Source organism: Elaeis guineensis, chromosome 1 (genome assembly GCF_000442705.2).
Source record: "Elaeis guineensis isolate ETL-2024a chromosome 1, EG11, whole genome shotgun sequence".
Taxonomy (NCBI): Eukaryota; Viridiplantae; Streptophyta; class Magnoliopsida; order Arecales; family Arecaceae; genus Elaeis; species Elaeis guineensis.
This window is the reverse complement of record NC_025993.2, coordinates 166,698,688-166,721,376: the sequence shown is the minus strand read 5'-3', so window position 1 is coordinate 166,721,376 and position 22,689 is coordinate 166,698,688. Positions and strand designations below refer to the sequence as shown.

Genomic DNA, 22,689 nt, shown 5'->3' with positions numbered 1-22,689 from the left:
TTAAAGTCCATCGTACTGTGCAGCTTAGCTGCTAGTGTTCACATCAATCAGGAAAGAGGAGAGAGAGAGAGAGGGGAAAGGGCTAAGATCATGTCGGATTGCGCACGTAGCTACAAGAATTCATGTGGGACAAAAATATAAACTAATGTGACGCGTGATTGCACCAAGCAAAGCAGCCGTATGGGCCTGCGTTTACTTGGTCGTGAAAGACAATCGATGGCCACTTTGCACTTGATCGTGGAAGACAGTCGATGGTGAGATGGTGTGCTTTGGTTTTTTCTTTTTTTCTTTTTTTTCTTTTTTTGCCTCCAAGCTGCAGCCTCATTAACATAAATCTTAAAAAATTCTACAAAATCTTTGAAGGTACAAAAGTAAACAGTTACACACTGATCTAGACAAACCAAGTAATTACAGCAATAAAGATGGAGACCAAAACATGGTCAAAGGCCAAATAGAGAGAGAAAAGCAGCCCACAGTATGAAGCTTACATATTTAAGAATGGACACAGAAATAGAACAACCTTGAAAACTATCCATGTCCAAAGCAATTAACAAATCTTGAATACACTCATTCCCATCGGTGGGTGGAACATCTTATGCTTTGGTTTTTTAAGTATGGCCATGTTGTTAGATACGACGAGCAAAGTTTCTTACCGACGGCACAAGAATCTTGAATCTGCAAGTAACCGATTTCTATCTTCCATTTAAATTTGTGTCAGTTGGATTGTCAAAATATATGTAAATCAAAATACAAACAAAAATTAAAAAAAAAGTGTGACTAAAAATTTGGACTCCAATCTTATCTACGGATTAGAGCTTTTATTCTTTGAGGCAATGCAGCAATCGTGGTGGATTCAAAAAGATTATCAAAATTTTACGCTTCTAATTTATGATCGTAGTTAAAATTAGAATCAAAATAGATTATAATAAAAATTAAAATGATCATATCTTCTAATGTATTGAATTTATGATCAAAATTAAAATCAAAATAAATTTTATATATTAAAAAAAATATAAATTAAATTGTAAAGGATTGAAGATTTATTTTTTTGAAATTAAAGTTCTTATTTCTATTTGAGAATCCAACTCCATCTAACTAGGTATGTCCAAGTAGATTGATTTATCTCTCTAAAGCATGAGTAACGATGAAAAATTTGCTCACGATAACGACTGAAATTTTAATCAGAAGCGGTCAGGTTGAAGCCTTCGGAAGCAAATGTTAACCATTAAGGATGAGATATTGCATGTCACCCAAGCGAGAGATGAGATCTTGCACGCTGAAGTAGAATTGTTTGATTTGTTTTTATTTTTAAATACAGAAATAAACGTGGCACGTGCCACGTGTTCTTCAACTGTCCTCTCATAGCCACTGAGGCCAAGAACCCAAGCCAACCCGCCTCTTTACTAAAATCGCGATGAAGAATCTTTCGCAACTCGCCACGGGAGATTTCCCTTTTAAAAGTGATTACTTCCTTCTCAATTGATCCCATTCTTTTATTTTTGTTTCCTCCTTTCCAGAACAAGATTACAAGAGAAGGTATCCGCAATCAGTCCGTAAAAAACAAGAGAAGACGAGCGAGGGAAATTCCCAGATGAGGTCGATCGTCTCGCGTTTCATCCCCTCAAAGTCCTCCATCTCTCGATTATAGTAAGTCCACTATTCCTCTAATTTATTTTTTTCGAAACCAGTTCTTGAAATTCTGGTAGTTTGATTAATGCATTTTTTTTGTATAAGAAAAATCAGCAATACCATCAGATGATACCGAATAATTTGTGCCAGGAGGGAAAATAAAGGAAACAAAATAATGGCGAGGGAACCATTTATATTTTTTATAGGAATGATACAAGAACTTCCCATGCCCATGATTTGTACATGTAACTAATCTGCTCTCAGTGGATTCTATTCTTAATTATGCAATCCATAGTCTAGGTTCCCGCTGATTAGAGTGGGAAATTAGGGATAGATTTGCAGTAGCTTGTATATATATTTTTTTAAATTTCTCTGCTCTCTCCAGTAATTGTTGATACAGCATTATTGAGAGCAGGCAGTGAGCCTATTTAAATAATTTGGTATTCATGTTGGAAGCTAGCAGCTTTACTGTCTAATTAGTGCAGTGGGCATGTTATTTCTCTAGTCATTTCGATATTAATAATTTTGGCAATTGTTTTACTTCTCTTATTTTGATGTCTGTGTCATTAATTCTAGCACATCAGGTCTGTTAAGAAATTGGAGGTTACTGTCGACGGATTCTAATCGCGTGGATGAACCTTTTAAAGTAGAGGAAGCAGAGACAGTCAAAGTGCCACCGCCTCCATCAGATAAGAAGGTAGTCTAGTGTGTGCTGGGTTTATTCTGATAAACCCTTGTCTAATTGTTCCTTCTTGGCGTGTTGTTACAGTTGTTGGTATTGGGTGGCAACGGCTTTGTTGGTTCGCATGTTTGCAGAGAGGCTTTAGAGCGAGGCTTGTCTGTTTCTAGTCTTAGCAGGTGCTGTATTTTTGGGAAGCACATAATTCAATTTAGGGCCCTTGCATCTTAAATGCTGATTAGTTCTGCATCTATTATCTTTTTTTTTAAAAAATACTTTTTAAGGACAAGTAAAAATCATATAACATGCTCCTGTATCCATATTTCCATTGTGAGAATTCAGTTAGACACTATAGTTTATGAAGATGCTTTGCTGGTCAAATTGGTTACTATAATAAAGATGGAAAAAGGTAGCAGGGATGGTGAACTGGTAACTTATAGCTTGGAGAATAACTTACAAAACCTCATGAACTGGTGATAAAAAGGACTGGGCATAGAAAATAATGGAACCCCTATTGCTGTAAAACAACTAGATGAAATGCACCAGATAACTTTCTGGGAAATTATTATTAGCTGAAGTGGACCTATTGAATATGGCAATATTGGTGGGAACCAAGAAGAACAAGGAGGTTCCACGCATGTGTTTGATAAGCAGATTGTTGACAGTTCAAGATTCTTACATAACAAACTTTCAGGTGCTTGTGCCTTTATGAGGATTGGTGTAGTGTATGATTCTCCTTTGAACCAGAACTGCTCTGGAAGAAAATTCCATCTATAAAGAGATAATGACCCTTTTATTGGTGGATAGTGGCAAATCTAATATGATATCCTGCATTCACAAGAAGGAACATGGTTTTCAAGTTTTTTCCAGCCAAAACAATGGAGAGCTATGTGTTTTATGATCTTAGTGGAAATATACATCTTTTGTCCAATTTGAATGACAATCATATTTAAAGATGACTTACCACACTCTACATCTAGATCTTTATATATGGTAAGATACTCCAAATTCTATTGGAGTCGGTAAAGGACCTTTCCTTTCAAATTGCCCCCTGTAAGCTTGAATGGCAGAAAATAAATAAACTATTCCGACTAAAATATCACACATGGAAACATTGAAGGAATAGAAAACTAGGTTGCTGAAGCCTATTGGATTTTAATTATTTTTTCTTGTTAACCCTGGAGATAGGATATGGATTTTCTCTTAATTTGATACTCCTGACTCCTGATGGTCTCAAAATTATCATCCAATGATATGAACCCCCTATTGGTAAATTCTGAATATCTAGTGCAAGAGCGTAGCTCTGAATTTTATCTTGTGTTTGACGTAATTGCAATCAGTGGCTCTATTTTGGCTGTCCATTTTGGTTGTCCTGGAAGATGAAATGTTTATGTTCAAATTTCTCTTCAAATAGTTTATTCTGTCTTTTCCTTCTCAGGATAATTTTTACATTTATGCCATCATGTTGCTTGAGGATGCTAAATATAGTTGGTTTCTTTTGTTCGATAGTTTTTATATTTTCTTCTGTTGACTGCTACTTCACTATTTTGCTTGTTTTGTATCTAATTTTAAATGCATTCACATTTCGAACCAAAATAACGTAATTGTTTTATATCTAACATTGAATACTTCTAGCATAAGGTGTTTTAAATCTTCAAAGAAAGCTACTTTGACCATGAACATGCTTCTTTTTGTTTCTCAGATCTGGAAGGTCATCAATACGTGAATCATGGGCTGACAAAGTTGTGTGGCATCAAGGTAGAACTTGTAATATAAGCACATTGCTTTGTTCTTGGTATTACATTTGTGAAGTTTGAAAGTTGTTTCTCTTTTGGCAGGAAACCTTCTTGTACCTGATTCATTGAAGGATGTTATGAATGGTGTAACTGCTGTGGTATGCCATTGCTTGCTTAATACTTGGTTCAAGTTAGCATTAGTATTGTTACGAGTGTATTTGGACATCTGAAAATGGCTCGTTGGTAGTTGCAGTTGAACAGGAAATGTTGTTGTTGGTGGTGGTAGCCTCATTAAATTAGACACAATGTTTTCAAGCTTTTGCCTTTTTCCATACTAGTGCCTGGCCACGTGCAAGGCATGTTGGTGGAGAGAACATAAGAATAAAAATTCTGATCATGCGATTTCAAATAATTTTCAAATTCAACTGATTTATGTGATTTTACAGTCACTCCATATTCCATAGTCACTCATATTTAATTCCTGATAAATCCACTGTTCCTAAAGTCAGTCCGTATTTGATCTTGATTTTCAAAAGAATAAAAACATGTATTGACGTTTAATTTGGAACCGTTGCAAATATCAATGGTTTCTGAATTTCTTTCTATCAAATCTCTCCTAATTTTTTGGAATTTTAGAATCTGATGTTTTCTTTTTTTTTTAAAAAAAATTCTTGAATACATAAGCAATTTTTATTTAATTCCTTAAATAATTTCATAGGAATTTTTCCTAAAATCAATTTTGTAATAAGATTTCTGGATTTCCTTATATTGCTGTGCAATTTTACAATCAGTGCATATTCCATGTTCTCTCGATTTTTAATTCTTAAATAGGTTAGTGGTTCATTTTAATTCCTAAATAGATCAGCAGTTTGGCTCAAGGGTTTTTTTTTTTATGTAGAATTGTCCGAGATTTTGAAACTTGTATTTTTAATGCAATATAAATATTCTCCCTTGACCATAACCTTCTTTTATAGTGGTACTTTTGGAATGTAAGATGACATGATGTCTATGATTTGTTCCCCTTTTCTTGATAATACTCTAGAAGTTGGATTTGCTTTTCATTTTCTTTTCCCTATTTTTCTTTTTGTGCACCCAAAAACAACCTTGAGGCAGGAAAAGGGCCGATCTCAGGTATCTGCCTTCAAAAGCAATGCTAAGTTGATGATTTCTTTGATTTGAATTGGACTGAATAATAATCAGAAAAAGTCTAGATGTGGAGAAAATTTGCGGGGAGATAGAGGATTGGGTTTCTGGCCAGGTCGAACAATCAGTGGCAGCTTCAATACAAGAAGCTTATTGGTTATGGATGTGATGCAACATCACTTTTTTCTGTATGGTTCTTGCCTATTGATGCCTGCACTATTATCTTAATCACATCCTTCTGTTTATCTTGATATTTTATCTTGCTATTTGTCTGATTCTTTTTGGGCCTTTTATTGTCTATGAAGATCTTGAGATGTTAATGTTACCCTCTCTTTCCAACTTTGCAGGGTTGTATTGATAACTTTTAGGTAGATAGCCTCTCTTTACCACAACAAGATACGTCACATATTGTTATGTACAAAATTTATAAAGAACAGAACAAATTATGTGTAAACTTGTTGCAGAACCACCTCATTATTTGTAATTTTTGATCTAAAATACATGCAAGGCTTTAACTAAGTAATGTTATGCATTTATTTTAGAAGCCAATTATATGTCTGTGAATCTATTAAATCGTGCATTATTAAAAAATTAATACAGAATCTCTTGCAGATATCATGTGTTGGAGGCTTTGGGTCAAACTCTCATATGTATAAGATCAATGGAACTGCAAACATCAATGCTATCAGAGCAGCTTCTGAGCAAGGTATTTACTTGTTGCTATCGGATGTCATCTTTTGAGAACCAAAATTGGCTTTCAGAACATCAAAAAACTAAATCTGCAAGAAAGAGTATGGTGGAAAACTACATAGAAGTTATGAGATATTCAAATGGTTTAAGGAGATGGACCAGAATGACTAGGCTAAATTGGCTTACAGCTCTATGACATCAAACCTAAATAATGTGTGGTGAGGAAAAAAGAAAAAGAACTTTATGAATCATCAGAGAAAGTCAGCATCAATCCATGGGGAGGCTAATGCTCTTTTAAGCCAAAAGGACTAGAAAAATTACAGATTGAATTTCGCATATTTTTGCTGATTCAACTTTGTTTGTCGACTTCTGAGTTCTTTGTTTGTAAATTCTTTTCCTTTTAATTTCATTACCTTGGTTCATTATTTTACACTGCTGTACATATTTCTGTCACTTATATTTATTTTCTTCATTTGCGAATCCGCGTAACTAGTGGATCATGAACAAGAATCCAAATCAAGTTTAAAGATAGTATGACGGGCATTTTTCAATGATAAGTTTTAGGGATGATCATGAACAAGAATCGAGTCCCTCAATTCTTGCATCCAAAAATCCTTTGATCCAACTAGAGAGAAGAGAGAGAAACAAAGAGTGAGAGAGAACAAAAAGAAAGAGAGAGAGAGAGACAGGAGACAGAGAAGAGAGACAACTCTTTCTCTCTCTTGTTCTTCTTCAAAACAAGGAAACCCCCTCCCCTTTTTTTCTTCAAACTCGGTAGCAGAAAGGTCGAGGTTGGCGACCTGTGGCGGCAGCCGGCAGCAGTGCTGGGCATTCATCCATGCACAATCTCCGATGGAGGATCATGACAGTAAAAAAAAACCCTTATTGACCCACGGTGAGGACAAGAACAAGGAAACCGATCATGGATCAGCTCAACGGAAAAAAATAAAGCAGCCCAGCTCACCGATCGGCAACTGTCCTTTCTCTAATCATGGGGAGACGATTGAGAACCCAACCCAATCTCCGGTGAGAGCCTTAACCCTGAAAAATGGCAACTCAGTCAGAACTAAACTGGACATGGAAGAACAAAAAACAGAGCAGTCTCCATTTCAACCCAAATCCGGAGAATTGCCGGTGTTAATCTGGTCTTCGATGGTGGCTGAGGGACTAGAAGAAGATGGAAAAAGAAGTGAGGGTCTCTTACCTTGATTCCGGCGATGAATTGATGGTGAATCGCCTAGCACACCCCATGGAAAAAACAATAGAAATCGAAGGAGTTTCACTAGTGATGGATCGGGAGGAGAGGTGATATTCAGAGAGAGAGAGGGGCCCTTTTGTAGATGAACTCCTAGGGTTTCAAGAGATTCCGGCATGCCCTAGGAAACCTCTTTCTGACAGAATTGGGGAAGGAAAATCAGACTATTATCGGAAGTCATTTTCCACAGAGCACATGTGTGCTCGTGCATGGGAATGGGTTTGGCCCATCTCACAACTTGGCCAGTCAGCAGACCAGTCCTGGTTGGAAAAAGATTGGTCCGAGGACCGGATCTTATTGTGGCGGTGAGGGGCTGTTACTGCTTTGCATTGTGTTGTATGGGGACCAAGAAACAAAAGTAATGGAGGAAAAATGGCTATTAATGTTGTTGCTGTTTAGATCTTTTTTTGAAAAAAATACAGTTGCAATCTTATGCTTATTCTCTCTTTTGACATCTTACTTCCACTCTTGAAGGGTGAGACTCCACCCACATTGTGCCCCATCCTTCTCTTTTTTCCTCTCATGTACAGAAGTAGGGATATCATTCCCTTCTTCCATAAGAGAGTCTCAAGACTCTATTCACAAAGATCATTGACCTGTTAACATGAAGTATATAACTCCATTCATGCTGCCATCGGAAATTAATTGGCTACATCCAAATTGAGATAACTGGTCTCAAAATTTAGATGCCTTCAGTCATGCAGGTAAAATGGGATTCTGGTTTCATAATGCAAATAGGATATCGGTCCTATTTTATAAAGGAGTTTTAAACTCATACAGGTAAAATGCCTCTTTAACTTTAACTTGTCCCTTGGTTATACTTCAATAAGAAATCAAAGACTGAACCAAAATGAGATCTTTAATTCCATTATTTTGTGTAAGATCTTGAACTTTGATTAAGAAGCTTAGAATCTATTAACAAAAAGAAACCAAAGGATTTTAAACAATAATTATGTCTTAAATTATGTTTCAAAAGAAACTATTAATTCATAAATGCAAAAAAAAATAATATGATGGTTTTAAGATAAGTAGGCTTTCACCCTTACTTGAAAAGAAATCTAAATGCTATCGACAATAGAATTTGATTCCAACTCCATTGTGAAGTCTTAAGCAGAATGATATTGCTAAATAAAATTAATTTCCATGTTTTATGAACTGAACAAAATTACATGAGAACCCATTAAATTGAAAAGATGCTTTTCTAAAATAGATACCTATATGATATCTTTAAATGCTAAACCTTGACACGCTTAATTTCATAAAATTCAAGAGTATATATAATTCCAAATTGATAACATATACGCCACTGAGTAGAAATTCATTTTCCCCTTTCCTTGTGCCCTTTTTTTGCAGGTGTAAAAAGATTTGTTTATATCTCGGCTGCTGATTTTGGTGTTGCAAATTATCTTTTACAAGGCTATTATAAGGGAAAGGTATTGTTCCTTAATAGTCAAGACATTTGATTGTATCTTTTTTGGGAACTATGGCTTTAAGTTTAGCTTAATACATCCTAATAATGCAGCCACAATTTTCAATTCTCTGTAACCAAGTAAAAATAAGACTTGAGGTGTATAATCATTTAGACAATTCTCAATTATTCCATCATGTATAGTATTAATAAAAAAATTGATGGATATTTGTAGATTGTTAATGAATGTTGACACCTCAATATATAATCTAGAATTTTTGCTGGTTGACATACCGCAGTTATTAGAGATTTCTAATGGACTAAGTTCTTGGAGTTATCAGTTGTTTGATCTATCATTCAACAGAGCTTGTAGAGCAGTAACCTTTACGGAGAAAGCCCATTTCATCACTGTTTATTGATGGTTTATCATTGTGTGCAACCTTATAGTGGAGTGGCTCAGGAACTTCGGCTATCTGTTATTTGGGGGCTGAAAATAGTAAATGCTGATTTTAAACAGATATGGGCTTGCAGAATTATTTTAATTTCACAAACCATGTTATGCATAATTGTTAAATGTTGAAGTCCGTAATAAAGTAAGTTTCACCTCAGGTCCTCAACTTCTGGCCTCAGGAGTGATGTGCCCAGGCCTAAATAACTATCTTGTGTAGGTAAAAATAAAGGTTGGAGCACAAGAAAAAGAGAAAAAAAAAATCTTTGAAATCTGATTGATAAGAAAATCACCACAATCAGATCACAAAGGGGTAGAACGCCACACTTAAGAAAAAAAGAATGTGAGTGATAAGTTCTAGGGTTTATAACTCGCCACTAACATACAGGGGTTAGATAAGAGAAATCAGCAACATTTATTTTCATTCATTGAAATCTGAATTGAATACATAGGTCGCCTCCCTTTATATAGATAAGAGAGGGAACATAAGACAAATTCAGTAAATGGAAGGAAATAACAGAATTTGACTATCATAGAAATGATGATGACTATATTTTGCTATAAAGAAAATGATAGTGGCCGTATCTTACTACTATAGAAATGATGGTGGCTGGAGATCATGGTGAATTAGAAAGAACAAAATAACATTGGCTGCATCTTGCTACTATGGAAATGATGGTGGCTGGAGATCATGATGAATTAGGAAGAACAAAACAACCTTGATTGCGTCTTGCTACTATGGAAATGATGGTGGCTGGAGATCATGGTGAATTAGGAAGAACAAAATAAGCTTCTAAACTCGATCCTTTTTTCAAGCAATAATTTCTTTCAAATTCCTGTCAAATCTGATTCGCACCACATCATGCTTCTACGTATGTGAGTAAAATCATCAATTTGGCTCTTGGATCCATATATGGCATGTGATCATCTCTTTCTTCATGATGGTGCACATCATTTTCCCCTTGTTGAGTAGGATTTGCCCTCAAATCCAAATCTTCCCCATCATCCAAACTATCCTCCAATTAAGAAGAAAGATCTCGAACATTGAATGTAGCAGACACATTGTAGTCACCAGGCAATTCAATCTTGTAAGCATTGTCATTCACTTTCTCAACAACTCGGAATGGACCATCAGCATGCGGCATGAGCTTAGATTTTCTTTGGTTTGGAAATCATTCTTTGCGAAGATGTATCCAAACAAGATCACCTGGAGCAAAGCGAACTTGTTTTCTTCTTCTGTTGGCTGCCTTCTCAAAGCCGCATTCTTCCTCTCAATCTGCTCCTTGATGCTCTTATGTATGGACTTAACCAACTCAGCTTTCTTCTTCCCATCCATACAAACTCTTTCGCTAATTGGAAGTGGTGCCAAATCAAGTGGGGTGATAGGATTAAACCCATAAACCACTTCAAAAGGAGAATGCTTAGTAGTGCTATGAATACTACGATTGTAAACAAACTCAACATAAGCCAAACACTCATTCCAATTCTTCATATTCTTGTTAACAACAGTGCGAAGCAAAGAAGAGAGTACGATTTACCACTTCGGTCTGACCATCGGTTTGCGGATGGCAAGTTGTGCTGAAGAGCAATCTAGTACCAAGCTTCTTCCAGAAGGTCTTCCAAAAGTAACTCAAGAACTTGACATCTCGATCAGACACAATGCTCTTTGGTACACCATGCGGACGTACTATCTCTTTGAAAAATAATTCTGCAACATGTGAAGCATCATCGGCTCTGTGGCATGGCACGAAATGAAATATTTTTGAGAATCGATCCACAACCACCAGAACCGAATCCTTCCTCCTTTGTGTTCTTGGCAACCCAAGCACAAAATCCATACTCAAATCTACCCATGGTTGATCTGGTACAGATAGCGGCATATACAACCCTTGTGAAGTCTCTTTGCTCTTCGCCTTCTTACAGGTAACGCACCTCTCAATGACGTGATGCACATCACGAATCATAGCTGGCCAATAAAAGTGCTCTTTCACCATCTCCAATGTTTTCTTCTCTCCAAAATGATCCGCCAATCCGCCACCATAAGCTTCTCTCACCAAAAGCTCTCAAATAGAACTGTTAGGAATGCACAGCCGACCTGACTTAAACAAGTATCCGTCATGCCTGTAATAGCCATTTACAGCTCCTTTCTCGCACTCTTCATAAATATTTGCAAATTTTGGATTGTCCTTGTATCGATCTATAATCAACTCAAATCTCATTAGTTTAGCATTAAGCAATGAAATTAAAGCATACCTCCTGGAAAGTGCATGAGCCACGATATTGACATTCCCTTTTTTGTATTTGATCACATAAGGAAAGGTTTTCAAGAATTCCATCCACTTGGCATGTCGACGATTCAGCTAGATTTGTCCTTTCAAGTGCTTCAAAGACTTATGATCAATATGGATGACGAACTCCTTTGGCAATAAATAATGTTGCCAAGTCTCTAAAGCCCGAATCAGAGCGTAGAACTCCTTGTCATAGACAGAGTAGCTCAAGCTTGCACCATTCAACTTCTCACTGAAATATGCTATGGGACGCCCTTCTTGCATCAGAACAGCTCCAATGCTCACATCGGAGGCATCACATTCTACCTCAAAAGTCTTAAAAAAGTCGGGTAGAGCTAGAATGGGTGCTGAACTCAACTTCTCCTTGATCAACTCGAAGCTCCTTTGGGTTGCTTCAGTCTATTTGAATTCTCCTCCTTTCTTGATGCATTCAGTGATAGGAGCAAGAATAGTGCTGAAGTTCTTCACAAACCTCCGATAAAAGGATGCTAGGCCATGAAAACTCCTCACTTCAGATACATTAGTAGGAATAGGCCACTCCTTGATCGCTTTCACATTTTTCTCATCAACTTCCACTCCATGTTGTGACACAACATAGCCAAGAAAGACTGCGATCCTGACAAAAATGACACTTTTTGAGGTTGCCATATAGCTTCTCTTGTCGCAGAACCTCAAAAACACCCCTTAGGTGCTCCATATGCTCTTCCTGATTCCTGTTAAAAATTAGAATATCATCAAAATATACAACCACAAAATCACCAATAAACTTACGCAGCACATGATTCATCAATTTCATGAATGTGCTAGGTGCGTTGGACAAGCCAAATGGCATGACCGTCCACTCATACAATCCGAACTTGGTCTTGAATGTGGTCTTCCATTCATCACCTTCCTTCATGCGAATCTGATGGTATCCGCTCCTAAGGTCTATTTTTGAGAAGACCTTAGCTCCATGCAACTCATCAAGCATATCGTTCAGTCGCGGGATTGGATAGCGATATTTTATTGTGATCTTGTTTATCACCCTACTATCCACGCACATCTGCATAGATCCATCCTTCTTTGGTACCAACAGAGCTGGTACTGAACATGGGCTCATAGACTCCCTTACATAATCCTTTTCCAAAAGATCCGCAACTTGCCGCTGCAACTCCTTGACCTCCTCGGGATTGCATCTATAGGCTGGTCTATTTGGTAGGACAAACCCTGGAATGAGATCAATTTGATGCTCGATCCCTCTGATTGGTGGCAATCCTTTTGGTAACTCTTCCGGGAACACATCTGTAAATTTCTCCAAGATGTCCTTCATTTGCGGTGGAAGGGAGACTTCTTCACTTGGAACCTGCTTAGCTACAAGAACAAAAATAATTTCATGGTTAGTCAAAACTCGCTTCACTTCCCCCTTGTTGGCAAATAGGTTCTTTTTCTTGCTCTTTTCAATCACAAGCTGATCCTTCTGGACCTGTTGCGGGCTAAGTGGTGCCAACACTATGTTCTTCCCATTCTTGACAAATGAATAGGTGTTTTTGAAGCCGTCATGAATAGCCCTTCGATCGTACTGCCAAGACCTTCCCAAAAGAAGATGGCTGGCTTTCATAGGAACCACATCACAAACAACCTCATCTTTGTAGGACTTGCCAATAGAGAAAGGTACTACAACTTGCTTTGTAACCTTCACATCACCATCGTCAGTAAGCCATTGTAATCTATAGGGACGGGGATGCTTCATAGTCATCAGATTAAGTTTTTCCACCAAAATAGTAGAAACCATATTGGTACAGCTATCTCCATCAATGATAACATCACATACCTTATCATGGATGGTGCACCTGGTATAGAAGATATTTTCACACTGCTCATCATCCACTTTGGCTTGTAGGTTCAGGTTGCGACGAATAACCAACTGCTCTCTTTCATCTGCAAACTCCACATAATCTTCTTTTATCTTTTCCAAAATAGCCTCATCTTCACTTTCAATTTCTTCTTGTGACTCCCGAATGAACATCACCCTCTTGTTTGGACATTCAGAGGCTATATGACCGTAACCAAGACACTTGAAATCAAGGTTCGCCGTATCGGTACCGGACCCCGTACCGATGAAATTCTGTTTAATGTCGGTATGCGGTTCGATATGGTACGGTAATATCGGTACACTTCAGTATGACGTACCGATACGAGACCGGTACGGTATGATATGGGCGGTACGGGGCGGTATGGCATTCCATGCTTGAAACACTTGATATCTCGACTTCGTCTGGGAGGTTGTGAATTCTCCACCTCTTTTTCTTTGGCCGCATCTGTGACTTGCTAGAATCACCTTTTTCTACTTGTTTTGGAACCGTCTTAGGGACGGACCATGGTGATAAGGAAGACGAGTTGGTAGTCTTACTTGGCTTACTTGCACCATGCTTGCGCTGTCTCTCCACCTTAACAGCAAGTTTGATCACATCGTCAAGGAACACATAAGATTGCAACTCCACCGTATCAGCAATCTTCTTATTCAAGCCTCCTAAGAACCTTGTAATGGTCTGTTCTTGAGGTTCTCGCAAATCGCATCTCATCATCAGCATCTCAAATTCTTTGATATAATCCTCAACACATCCTCCCTTGTCTCAAGCTTTGTAACTTGATGTACAACTCCTGCTTATAATATTGAAGGACAAATCGCTTCTCCATGATCCGCTTCATAAGCCTCCAGTTCTGGATTTCCTCTTCTTCATCCCTCCTACGCTGAGCTTTCACATTCTCCCACCAAAGATTAGCATAATCAGTGAATTCAAGGGCAGCAAGTTTACATTTTTTTACCTCAGAATAGTCTTAACATTCAAAGACCTTCTCCACACGTTACACCCATTCTAGATATTCTTCGAGTGAGCTGGTTCCTTTAAAGGATGGGATCCTCATCTTAATATTGTCTTCCGAATTCCTTTGCTGCCGCCTTTGCCATGGGTGTTCCTCCACACCATCATCATCTCCGGGTTCGTCATACTCCTCTTCATCATCGCGATCAACTCGTCGTGGTGCTGGATGGCTATGTCGCTGTGATGGTGGGGGAAGTGTTGCCAACCGCTCAAACGCTTGTGTTAGGCGATTGAGTTGCTCTATCATCTCTTCTTAACGCCGCTAGAGCTCCATAATCTGAGCTTGTTCCAGACTCATGTCTCTAGGAATGACAGGGGTCTCGTCTCCTCCAGACATGATTTGGATGTGAAACACTCCCTCAGGTTCTGATACCAAATTGATGTGTCTAGGCCTAAATAACTATCTTGTGTAGGTAAGAATAAAGGTTGGAGCACAAGAAAAAGAAAAAAAAAATCTTTGAAATCTGATTGATAAGAAAATCGCCACAATTAGATCACAAAGGGGTAGAACGCCACACTCAAGAAAAGAAGAATGTGAGTGATAAGTTCTAGGATTTATAACTCGCCACTAACACACAGGGGTTAGATAAGAGAAATCAGCAACACTCATTTTCATTCATTGAAATCTGAATTGAATACATAGGTCGCCTCCCTTTATATAGATAAGAGATGGAACATAAGATAAATTCAGTAAATGAAAAGAAATAACAGAATTTGACTATCATAGAAATGATGGTGGCTATATCTTGCTACAAAGAAAATGATAGTGGCCGTATCTTGCTACTATGAAAATGATGGTGGCTGGAGATCATGGTGAATTAGGAAGAACAAAATAACTTTGGCTGCATCTTGCTACTATGGAAATGATGGTGGCTGGAGATCATGGTGAATTAGGAAAAACAAAACAATCTTGATTGCATCTTTCTACTATGAAAATGATGGTGGCTGGAGATCATGGTGAATTAGGAAGAACAAAACAAGCTTCTAAACTCGGTCCTTTTTTCAAGCAATAATTTCTTTCAAATTCCTGCCAAATCTGATTCGCACTACATCATGCTTCTACGCACGTGAGCAAAATCATCAATTTGGCTCTTGGATCCATATATGGCATGTGATCATCTCTTTCTTCATGATGGTGCACATCAAGGAGTCTTTTTGTCAATCCTATACTGCAGTTCAAGGCAGACAAGTGGTTAAGATTTGATGACTATCAAACTAGACTAAGCTGTTGTATAGTGTGGGCATGATTCTTAGTCTCCTAACATTAACCAGAATTATCAAGCCTTGTCCCCTATTAGTTTAGCAGAATACAATTAGAAAAGTAGTAACAAGACTAAAAAAGTAGGCCAAAAAGAGGGACATTTCCTATCACTTATTGATGCTAGAATACTTAAGCTAGATTGCTAGACCATGTACACCGGATCTGTAGCAAGTATCATTATGATCAAAAACCATGAAAGTTGAAAACTTATATGGCTATTTTCCATGATTAAACAAAATGACAATAGGGTCTTTGTGTTTATGAACTGGGCTGGTTAGATAGCAGTTGCATAGCATGTTCAGTATATGCACATGTTATTTCTTATGCTTTGCATGTTTGTGTCATTAGAGGTATAGTCAACTTCAAACATATTAATTGGGCATTTCTCCTACTTTGTGTTTTTAATGTACTGCAATTATCATAAATTTAAGATATCACAGCATCAGCTTCTCTTCCCAGACCTCCACTGCAAATTTGTAGACGTGCCATGGGAAATCTGCTCATCTTTTGCCTGTCTCCATCAGTGGATTGAGCTATCAGCATGCCCTCTTTTAGTGAACAACTTCTTTGTGTCAAGTCTTTAATTTAAATGGCGACTAATTGGTGGTTTGTGGATATGGTACAAATTTTAGATCTCCAAGGATTCCTCATTAAATAACATCCAATCCTTTAAATATCTTTAGAATCTAAAGTGATTGTTGGAGCCCCTACCTTTTCTGTCAAAAAGAAGAGAGAGAGAAATGTGCAAATCAGATGAAATTTCGATGTTGATATACAGTGTGCAAAAATCTTCAACGTTACTTCCATCCATTTTTGTACTATGGTGATGCAAAGCCATCAAAAGGCTGTTTTAAATCTTTTTTTCTGAGCTACCTTATGCAAGGAAATAATACCTTCCTTAATCCAATCAGGTTTTTGATGGAGTTGATTTTGACAATTGGTTCAAAACCATGCTGTTAGTAGTCAATATATCTTGAAATTTATCATCATTTGCTCCTCAAGTTGTTCTCTACAGTTCTTTTTTGTTGTTGGATTTTATCTTCTCCACCTCCCGAATCTTCTTGCTTCTATTCATGTAGGCCAGCATGCGATAGCTATTTTAATTTGTTCCTAGAAGTTCTGTCATCTGTTTCTCACTTTTTGACATTTTCAAGGATTTTGTATGAATTTTTCTTATCCTGGACCTGCATGTTCTTGATACTTGGTCTCGTTGAATTTGCAACATGGCATAAGAACTGAAAAATAGATTTTGACACGTGAATAGAACTGGAATGCGGCTACTGAAGTCAATGTTTACTTATGAAGTGTTTGACTAAATCAGGAGCTATGAGGGCATTTTGTCTGGAGATTTTGCATGATAATGGTCAATGACAATGTTGTTTTGTAACTGAATTATTGCATTTTCAACAAAGGCACTGGTTCATGAGATAAATGTTGCAGAATTGGAATGCTGAGGTGGATGAATAATAAAACTGTCAAGGATACGGTTAAAAGCCTATATATTGGATGTAGCTTAAATTTGCTCCGCACAAGGCATTAATGGTGACTGATCAAGGGTCTGTAATCATGTGCTACAAAGACTGGACCAAAGGTTACTATGCGAAAGATGTTTGATGTGTAACGGGGAGCATGTCGAAGTGGGAGTGGATCTGTAGATATTGAAGTGATGAAGTGAGGGAGAAGGATGGTTGGTGAGAAAATTTCAGCAGGGTAGTATTTTGGGAGCATTTTAAGCCTTACAGAAATAAATTGAAAAAGGTGCAGTATGCTTCTAGCCTGTTGTAGCTTTCCTTGATTCTTGACTTATAATTTGTTAGTGTTTTTTTTTTTTTTTGGATGTAATTATTGTTTTGCTTTTCTTTTACGCATCTTCCTAATTTTACCGCTTGTGATATTGCACTTGCTCTGTAAGTATCATTCATGACAAGAAATTGCATTTATGGCACAGAAAGCTGCTGAAGCGGAGTTGTTTTCAAGATTTACATATGGAGGTTAGTTTCCTTGATCTTAGCCCTCGATGCTAGCTGTCTCGAATCCAAAACTTACTCTTTTTCGAGTTTTTTTTTTGAGGATTAATCTAGTAATATATTCAGAAACTCTTTTAGTTTATATAGAATGAGGGCTTTCAGGAGCCTCCCAGTGCATTGCAAGCATGTGGAGAACCTCATGATTGCTTGAGGAAGAACGAACGTGTCATAGTTTATCTTTTACAGGAGTTGTACTGAGGCCAGGTTTTATACATGGGACTCGCCAAGTTGGGAGGATGAAGGTACCTCTTGGTGTTATTGGCTCACCACTAGAGATGGTAAAAGCTCTCTCTCTCTCTCTCTCTCTCTCTCTCTCTCTCAAACTGTGAACACATGGAATCACAGAAACTTCCATTGTCTGCAGATCCTGCAGCATGCCAAACCCCTAGGTCGAATTCCGCTGGTGGGTCCACTTTTCACGCCTCCAGTGAATGTAACCTCAGTCGCAAAGGTTGCTGTGAGAGCTGCAACAGATCCAGTGTTTCCTCCCGGCATTGTTGATGTGTATGGTATCTTTCGCTACAGTAAGCAAGAGTGACCTCTCCCGCATGAGAAATCAACACCACCAACTCAAATGTTGAAATTTACTCGTCCTTCCCACACAGGGTAGAACGGATGATAATTATTTTGTTCATCAGATTCTAATCCATAATTACATTGGTCCATTTTGGTGCGTTGGGTTTTCTTTGGTGTAAAAATAGTTTTTGCCTATAAGGTTTGGTTCTTAAATTGGCTTCCATATCTTGGCTCATGTTTTACGCTCTGCCTGCAGTTTGGTCCGTAATTGCATTGGTTGGATGAGCTGGCATTTGATAGTGGTGCTATGTTGTGAGTGTTGAGATTGGTTTGACTTGTGACTTCCTTCTTGGTTGGCCATGGTCAATGCTTTCAAGCGTGCATCCAGGTATGCCATGGTTGTAGGTTAAAAAAAAAAATCTTACTCACTCGAACCCGTCTTATTTATCAAACAATCTGACCGTTATTGAACAGATAACCCAACCTCGACTACAATCGGTTCAATCAAGTTAAATGGATTGAACATGTTAGGCATTGCATGGTTATGCCTTGAATGCATGCAACTGATGCTGGACAAAAGCAGCATTTAGGTTGGTTAAAGGTATGGGCCGTAATTTTAAATCCTGGAACAAATTAAGAAGAGTGCGCAGAGCTGCACAAGGCAAAGCATGTAACTGAAATTAAAGAGCTATTGTTGTAACTAATTGGAGCAGTTTGCGTTTGAATTGAATAATCAAATTGTCCTAATCCAAATTTTTATACATATGGTTAGCTACCTAGGGTCCTTAATTACCATACATCACTTCCAGGGATGGAGAAAGTTGCCAAGTTCTGCACTTCTAGCAAGCATCAAGCTCTCCCAATTGACAATATTTGGCCATCAAAATTATGAATCCAGCTGGTAACTCAATATTCTTCTGAAAGTTATCCCTAAACATCCATCACATAGAGAATTACTAGGAGCAAATGTTACTATAAAAATTAAAGGCGAAAGTGAGGCAAAAGAGTGCCTCCCACAACAAGATGCGACTTGCTCTTCTTTAGGTGGCGCAACCCAAAAAAAAAAAAGAAAAAAGGGAGTATTTCTTAGATTAAAAGATAAATTCGGTAGTTTACTACTGAAGATAAGTTCACAGAATCAGCACAAAGAGAAGAATATTCATAAAATCCATACAAGAGTCTAAATATATTCAACCACAAAGATAGAGTATTCACCATCACAATACATGATGAGTAAAACAATGGAAAAAAATGGATGACACAAGCTGTTTGCCTTTAATCTTATACTACGACTTACTACTTCCTAAGATTCCACGTCTCACTATTCGGACTCGCATTACTTTTTTGGATACAAGCTTGAAGATGCATGTGTCTCCTTCTTTCAAGTTGTTTGCCTTGGAGAAAAACCTCCACCCCCTCCCAAGGTGACCTCCCCGGGAACCAGGGAGAAATAGCACAGGCCACTGTCTCTGTTTTTGATCGATGAGGGTGATCTCGTACAGAGTCGTGAGACCATTCGACAAACAAAACACCCTAGGAACACTCTGCATTGGTCCCAAAGTTTGTAGCACTTGTTAGCTTAAATATAAACAAAATTTCAAGACACCTTCCCTGGTTTCCAGGGATTTCTGTCCAAAAATAAAGAAATCAAAGGGCATAAACTCACCATGCGCATGGAAATAAAAGAAGAACGTCGAACTATCCTTTCAAAATATGGCACTCTGTTGCGACTGTTAGGCCTCTTGCTTCCTGATGACTTCCTGATATCTCGTTGGCCATGCGAATTTGTTGATGCCGACTTCTTAGACCTCCCCTTCTTACTGGAAGATGTCCAGTTTACAGGTTCAATATCTAAATCGCATTTTTGGTGTGCAGAATTAATCTATACGAACTCAGGTTTTAAGGGGAAAAATTTTACCAAAAAAAAAAAAAAAAGAAAACTTACCTTTTGGAGCAACATCAAGAATTTCAACATCGACGTCAACTTCTCTTTTGGTCACATGCGTGGAGGCAATGGAATCATACTCTTTAAGGCATCCACTCTTATCGAATATCTTGATGGTGAATACCATGTTTCCTTGGTAGCGAAACACCAAGAAATGGCCCACGCTTAAACCATGGGCTTTTACAAAGTCCTCCCAGCCGCTACCAAAAAACATCTTGTGCCCTTCTCGCTGGAGATTGACATGCCAAAACTTGCCGAGAGGGCTCACTATGGTGGCCTTCTGACGATCGCCATTCACTAGATGCTGGGTGAACTTTGGAGGAATTAACTGCAAAGAGATAAAAGAATACGGATTAGAAACTAAAAGGCAGAATAATTTTTTTTCCAAATGTCTAATCTTTTCCTCTCAAAAATTTGCTGAATAGTTTAACAAAAGATACCATAATCTCCAATAGCTTTTAAGTCTAAGCCCCGTATTAGAGCTATTAGGTCGGTTAAATCTTACCATATTAGAGGAAAAAGAAAGCAAGGTTCTGATGGACCAACCATATCAGGATATCAAGGCAGAGAACAAGATTACCAAAAAAAAAAAAAAAAAAAGGAGGAAGAAACGGGGGAAAAAAGGATATATTGATCGAATGAAAATAAACCACAACAAAAAAAAAAAAGGAAAATAAATAACGAAAATTAAAAACCTCAGGAGTCCTTAAAAATATGGGAATGGAGAGGCATACCAACTTATCAAAGAAACAGGGCAACAACACCTTGACGAACTGCTGCCTACAAGCACCATCGATTTCCTTTTTGGCCATGTCCGGCTCTATGCCGAACCAAGGTGAGGAAGTAACAGAACAAATTTAGTTAAAGAAGAGGACAGAGCCGCGGGGATGCAACAGAACAAATAACCACGTCCAGAATCCAGAATCCGAGATACGGGGAAAGGGTAATTTAGCCAATAAATAGCAATCCCAGTTATATTGTATTGCTTGTCGCGCCCTCCCACGGCTCCTTGAGAACAATGAACTCTCCATCAATATTTCCGACGTCCATTAATTTGATGGACTTCGATTGAACATCAGTTTATTGTTTTCGAGGCATGCCAGAATACGATGGGAAAGTGCCTTGTTGATGGATGCTATCATAATGAATGGAGATTGGATTTCCGGGATTTTTTTTTTTTTTTTTTTTTGTTTATAAGCGAAATTGATCGATTTGTAGTTTGCGGTCCGTGATCGAAGATATTTTAATGATAATGCCAATTTGACAATATCTAAGCATATGCTATCAAGATTTAGAATTAGAGAACACGATACGTAGTCGAATTTTTCAATCAAATACGTAAAACCTAGAAGGCAATGCAGTCGAAATACAGCGGTTATTAGGTGTCTACGATGTATTTCTATACTCCATATTTTGCAACTGGGCATTACTGGGTTTTTCTTTTCCTTTTTTCCAAAAAAAAAATTCCTGCAGGTATCCTTCCTTGCATGTTGACATGGAAGAATCGGTGGTGAGCCGCTATTGACAACGAAATAATATGGAAAACATGAACGAATAATAAATTGAAGATCTAAATAGAGATAAAAAGATGAAGAGATTCATCACTTTAATGGATAAAGAAAAAAATATATGGAAAACATGAACAGGATTTTGGGAAAAAGAGGTAAATATAGAGGCATACCAACGTTTTGAAGGACGACTGCAACAACACTTTGAAAAACTCTGGCTCGTGAGCACCTTGGCTTCTCTCGGCGGCCATGACCGAGTCGATACGATCACGGTATCAAAAGCGAACAAGAAAACTCGGAAGAAGAGGACGTATTTATAAGCAGGATCTTCCTAAGAAAAATAAAGAAGACCTATTCGTATCGGAATAGGAATTCATGCTACATCTACACAAAGAGAAACTCGGTATTGTATTTTGTTTACCTCACATAGAAAGGAAAAGCTCGTTGGAGAAAACAACACGTACGCGAGACCGTGCACTTTGACTAAACTGACCGGAGGCGTCAGACCTGACTTAAACTGACTCGGATTGACCGGATTTCACTGGTCCTTTTCAAGCGAGGTTGGGAGGTCAGCGCCATCCTTTTCAGATTGAGTCATTGACTCAAACTGGACTCCGATTGGCGGAAGGGAACGGCGGTATTAAAAAAAAAAAAAAAAAAGAGGTATCTGCCCTTTCCTTCAACCTTGATTTCGTATATTTCCAAGAGCTGTTTAATATCCCAGGTGCGTCGTAAAAAATGCATCCAACTTCTAATAGCAAGTATGGTCGCTTGCACAACCCCGTGTTCTGGTATGATATTTGGAGGAGCTTTGGTAACCAGAACGTCACCAAGTTCCCTCCATCCTCTTGCTTGCTTCCCTCCCTTAAGTGACATCAATCATATATCAGCTCGACGACAGAAAGCACCTGTAAAATAGTTAAAATGGTATTTTCTTTCAACCCTAATAATTTATTTAGATAATTAAACTAAAAATTTTATAAAAAGTATGGATTAGATTAAGACAACTAAAATATCATTTGTACTGGGACAATTCAACCGACTCCGACTCCGACCCTACATCAGCCTTATGAACATAATACTCTAACTAACAATCAGTTGACCGACTGACAGTTAGCTATTATCAATCAACAACAGACAACCACGATAACTCAGTTAATATCTGACTGATGACCATCGACATATCAAAATCACCATCCAATGTTCATTCGGATCTTCACGACTACCGATCTACTATTATTAACGATATATAGTCGGCTTATCTTCCCACGATCACATAAGGTTGAAATATGCGG

At 37.9% G+C, this 22,689-nt stretch overlaps 2 protein-coding genes across 4 annotated transcripts; one reads left to right on the top strand and one right to left on the bottom strand.

Annotated features, from left to right (window-relative positions):
• The first annotated feature begins 1,364 nt into the window (after positions 1-1,364).
• Positions 1,365-18,164, top strand: LOC105060278 (uncharacterized protein At1g32220, chloroplastic). Of its 2 annotated transcripts, XM_010943926.4 has the most exons (10): positions 1,372-1,647; positions 2,206-2,326; positions 2,399-2,487; positions 4,011-4,066; positions 4,147-4,202; positions 5,800-5,893; positions 8,486-8,565; positions 17,347-17,389; positions 17,612-17,703; positions 17,790-18,164. In XM_010943926.4, the coding sequence occupies exons 1-10, from the start codon at positions 1,592-1,594 to the stop codon at positions 17,961-17,963; spliced, it is 861 nt and encodes a 286-aa protein (XP_010942228.1). In that variant the 5' UTR covers positions 1,372-1,591; the 3' UTR covers positions 17,964-18,164. The 2 variants fall into 2 exon arrangements, with proteins under 2 accessions (XP_073103504.1, XP_010942228.1); XM_073247403.1 differs by lacking the exons at positions 17,612-17,703; positions 17,790-18,164 and adding an exon at positions 17,513-17,589 and having other exon boundaries at positions 1,365-1,647.
• Positions 18,165-19,083: 919 nt separating this feature from the next.
• Positions 19,084-21,758, bottom strand: LOC105060279 (putative B3 domain-containing protein Os06g0632500). Of its 2 annotated transcripts, none has more exons than XM_010943927.4 (4): positions 21,568-21,758; positions 19,887-20,214; positions 19,608-19,792; positions 19,084-19,485 (listed from the first exon to the last, which is right to left on the bottom strand). In XM_010943927.4, exons 1-4 carry the CDS (start codon positions 21,643-21,645, stop codon positions 19,228-19,230), a joined length of 849 nt encoding a protein of 282 aa, XP_010942229.1. In that variant the 5' UTR covers positions 21,646-21,758; the 3' UTR covers positions 19,084-19,227. The 2 variants fall into 2 exon arrangements, with proteins under 2 accessions (XP_010942229.1, XP_073106983.1); XM_073250882.1 differs by lacking the exon at positions 21,568-21,758 and adding an exon at positions 20,621-20,753.
• Positions 21,759-22,689: the final 931 nt, after the last annotated feature.

Coding starts and splice junctions, on each gene's coding strand:
- LOC105060278 (XM_010943926.4), top strand. CDS start 1,592: ATGAGGTCGATCGTCTCGCGTTTCATCCCCTCAAAGTCCTCCATCTCT. Junction 1,648..2,205: donor TCCTCCATCTCTCGATTATA/GTAAGTCCACTA, acceptor CATTAATTCTAG/CACATCAGGTCTGTTAAGAA. Junction 17,704..17,789: donor TTGGCTCACCACTAGAGATG/GTAAAAGCTCTC, acceptor CATTGTCTGCAG/ATCCTGCAGCATGCCAAACC.
- LOC105060279 (XM_010943927.4), bottom strand. CDS start 21,645: ATGGCCGCCGAGAGAAGCCAAGGTGCTCACGAGCCAGAGTTTTTCAAA. Junction 20,215..21,567: donor AGTCGTCCTTCAAAACGTTG/GTATGCCTCTAT, acceptor ATCTCTTTGCAG/TTAATTCCTCCAAAGTTCAC. Junction 19,486..19,607: donor CTTTTATTTCCATGCGCATG/GTGAGTTTATGC, acceptor GGACCAATGCAG/AGTGTTCCTAGGGTGTTTTG.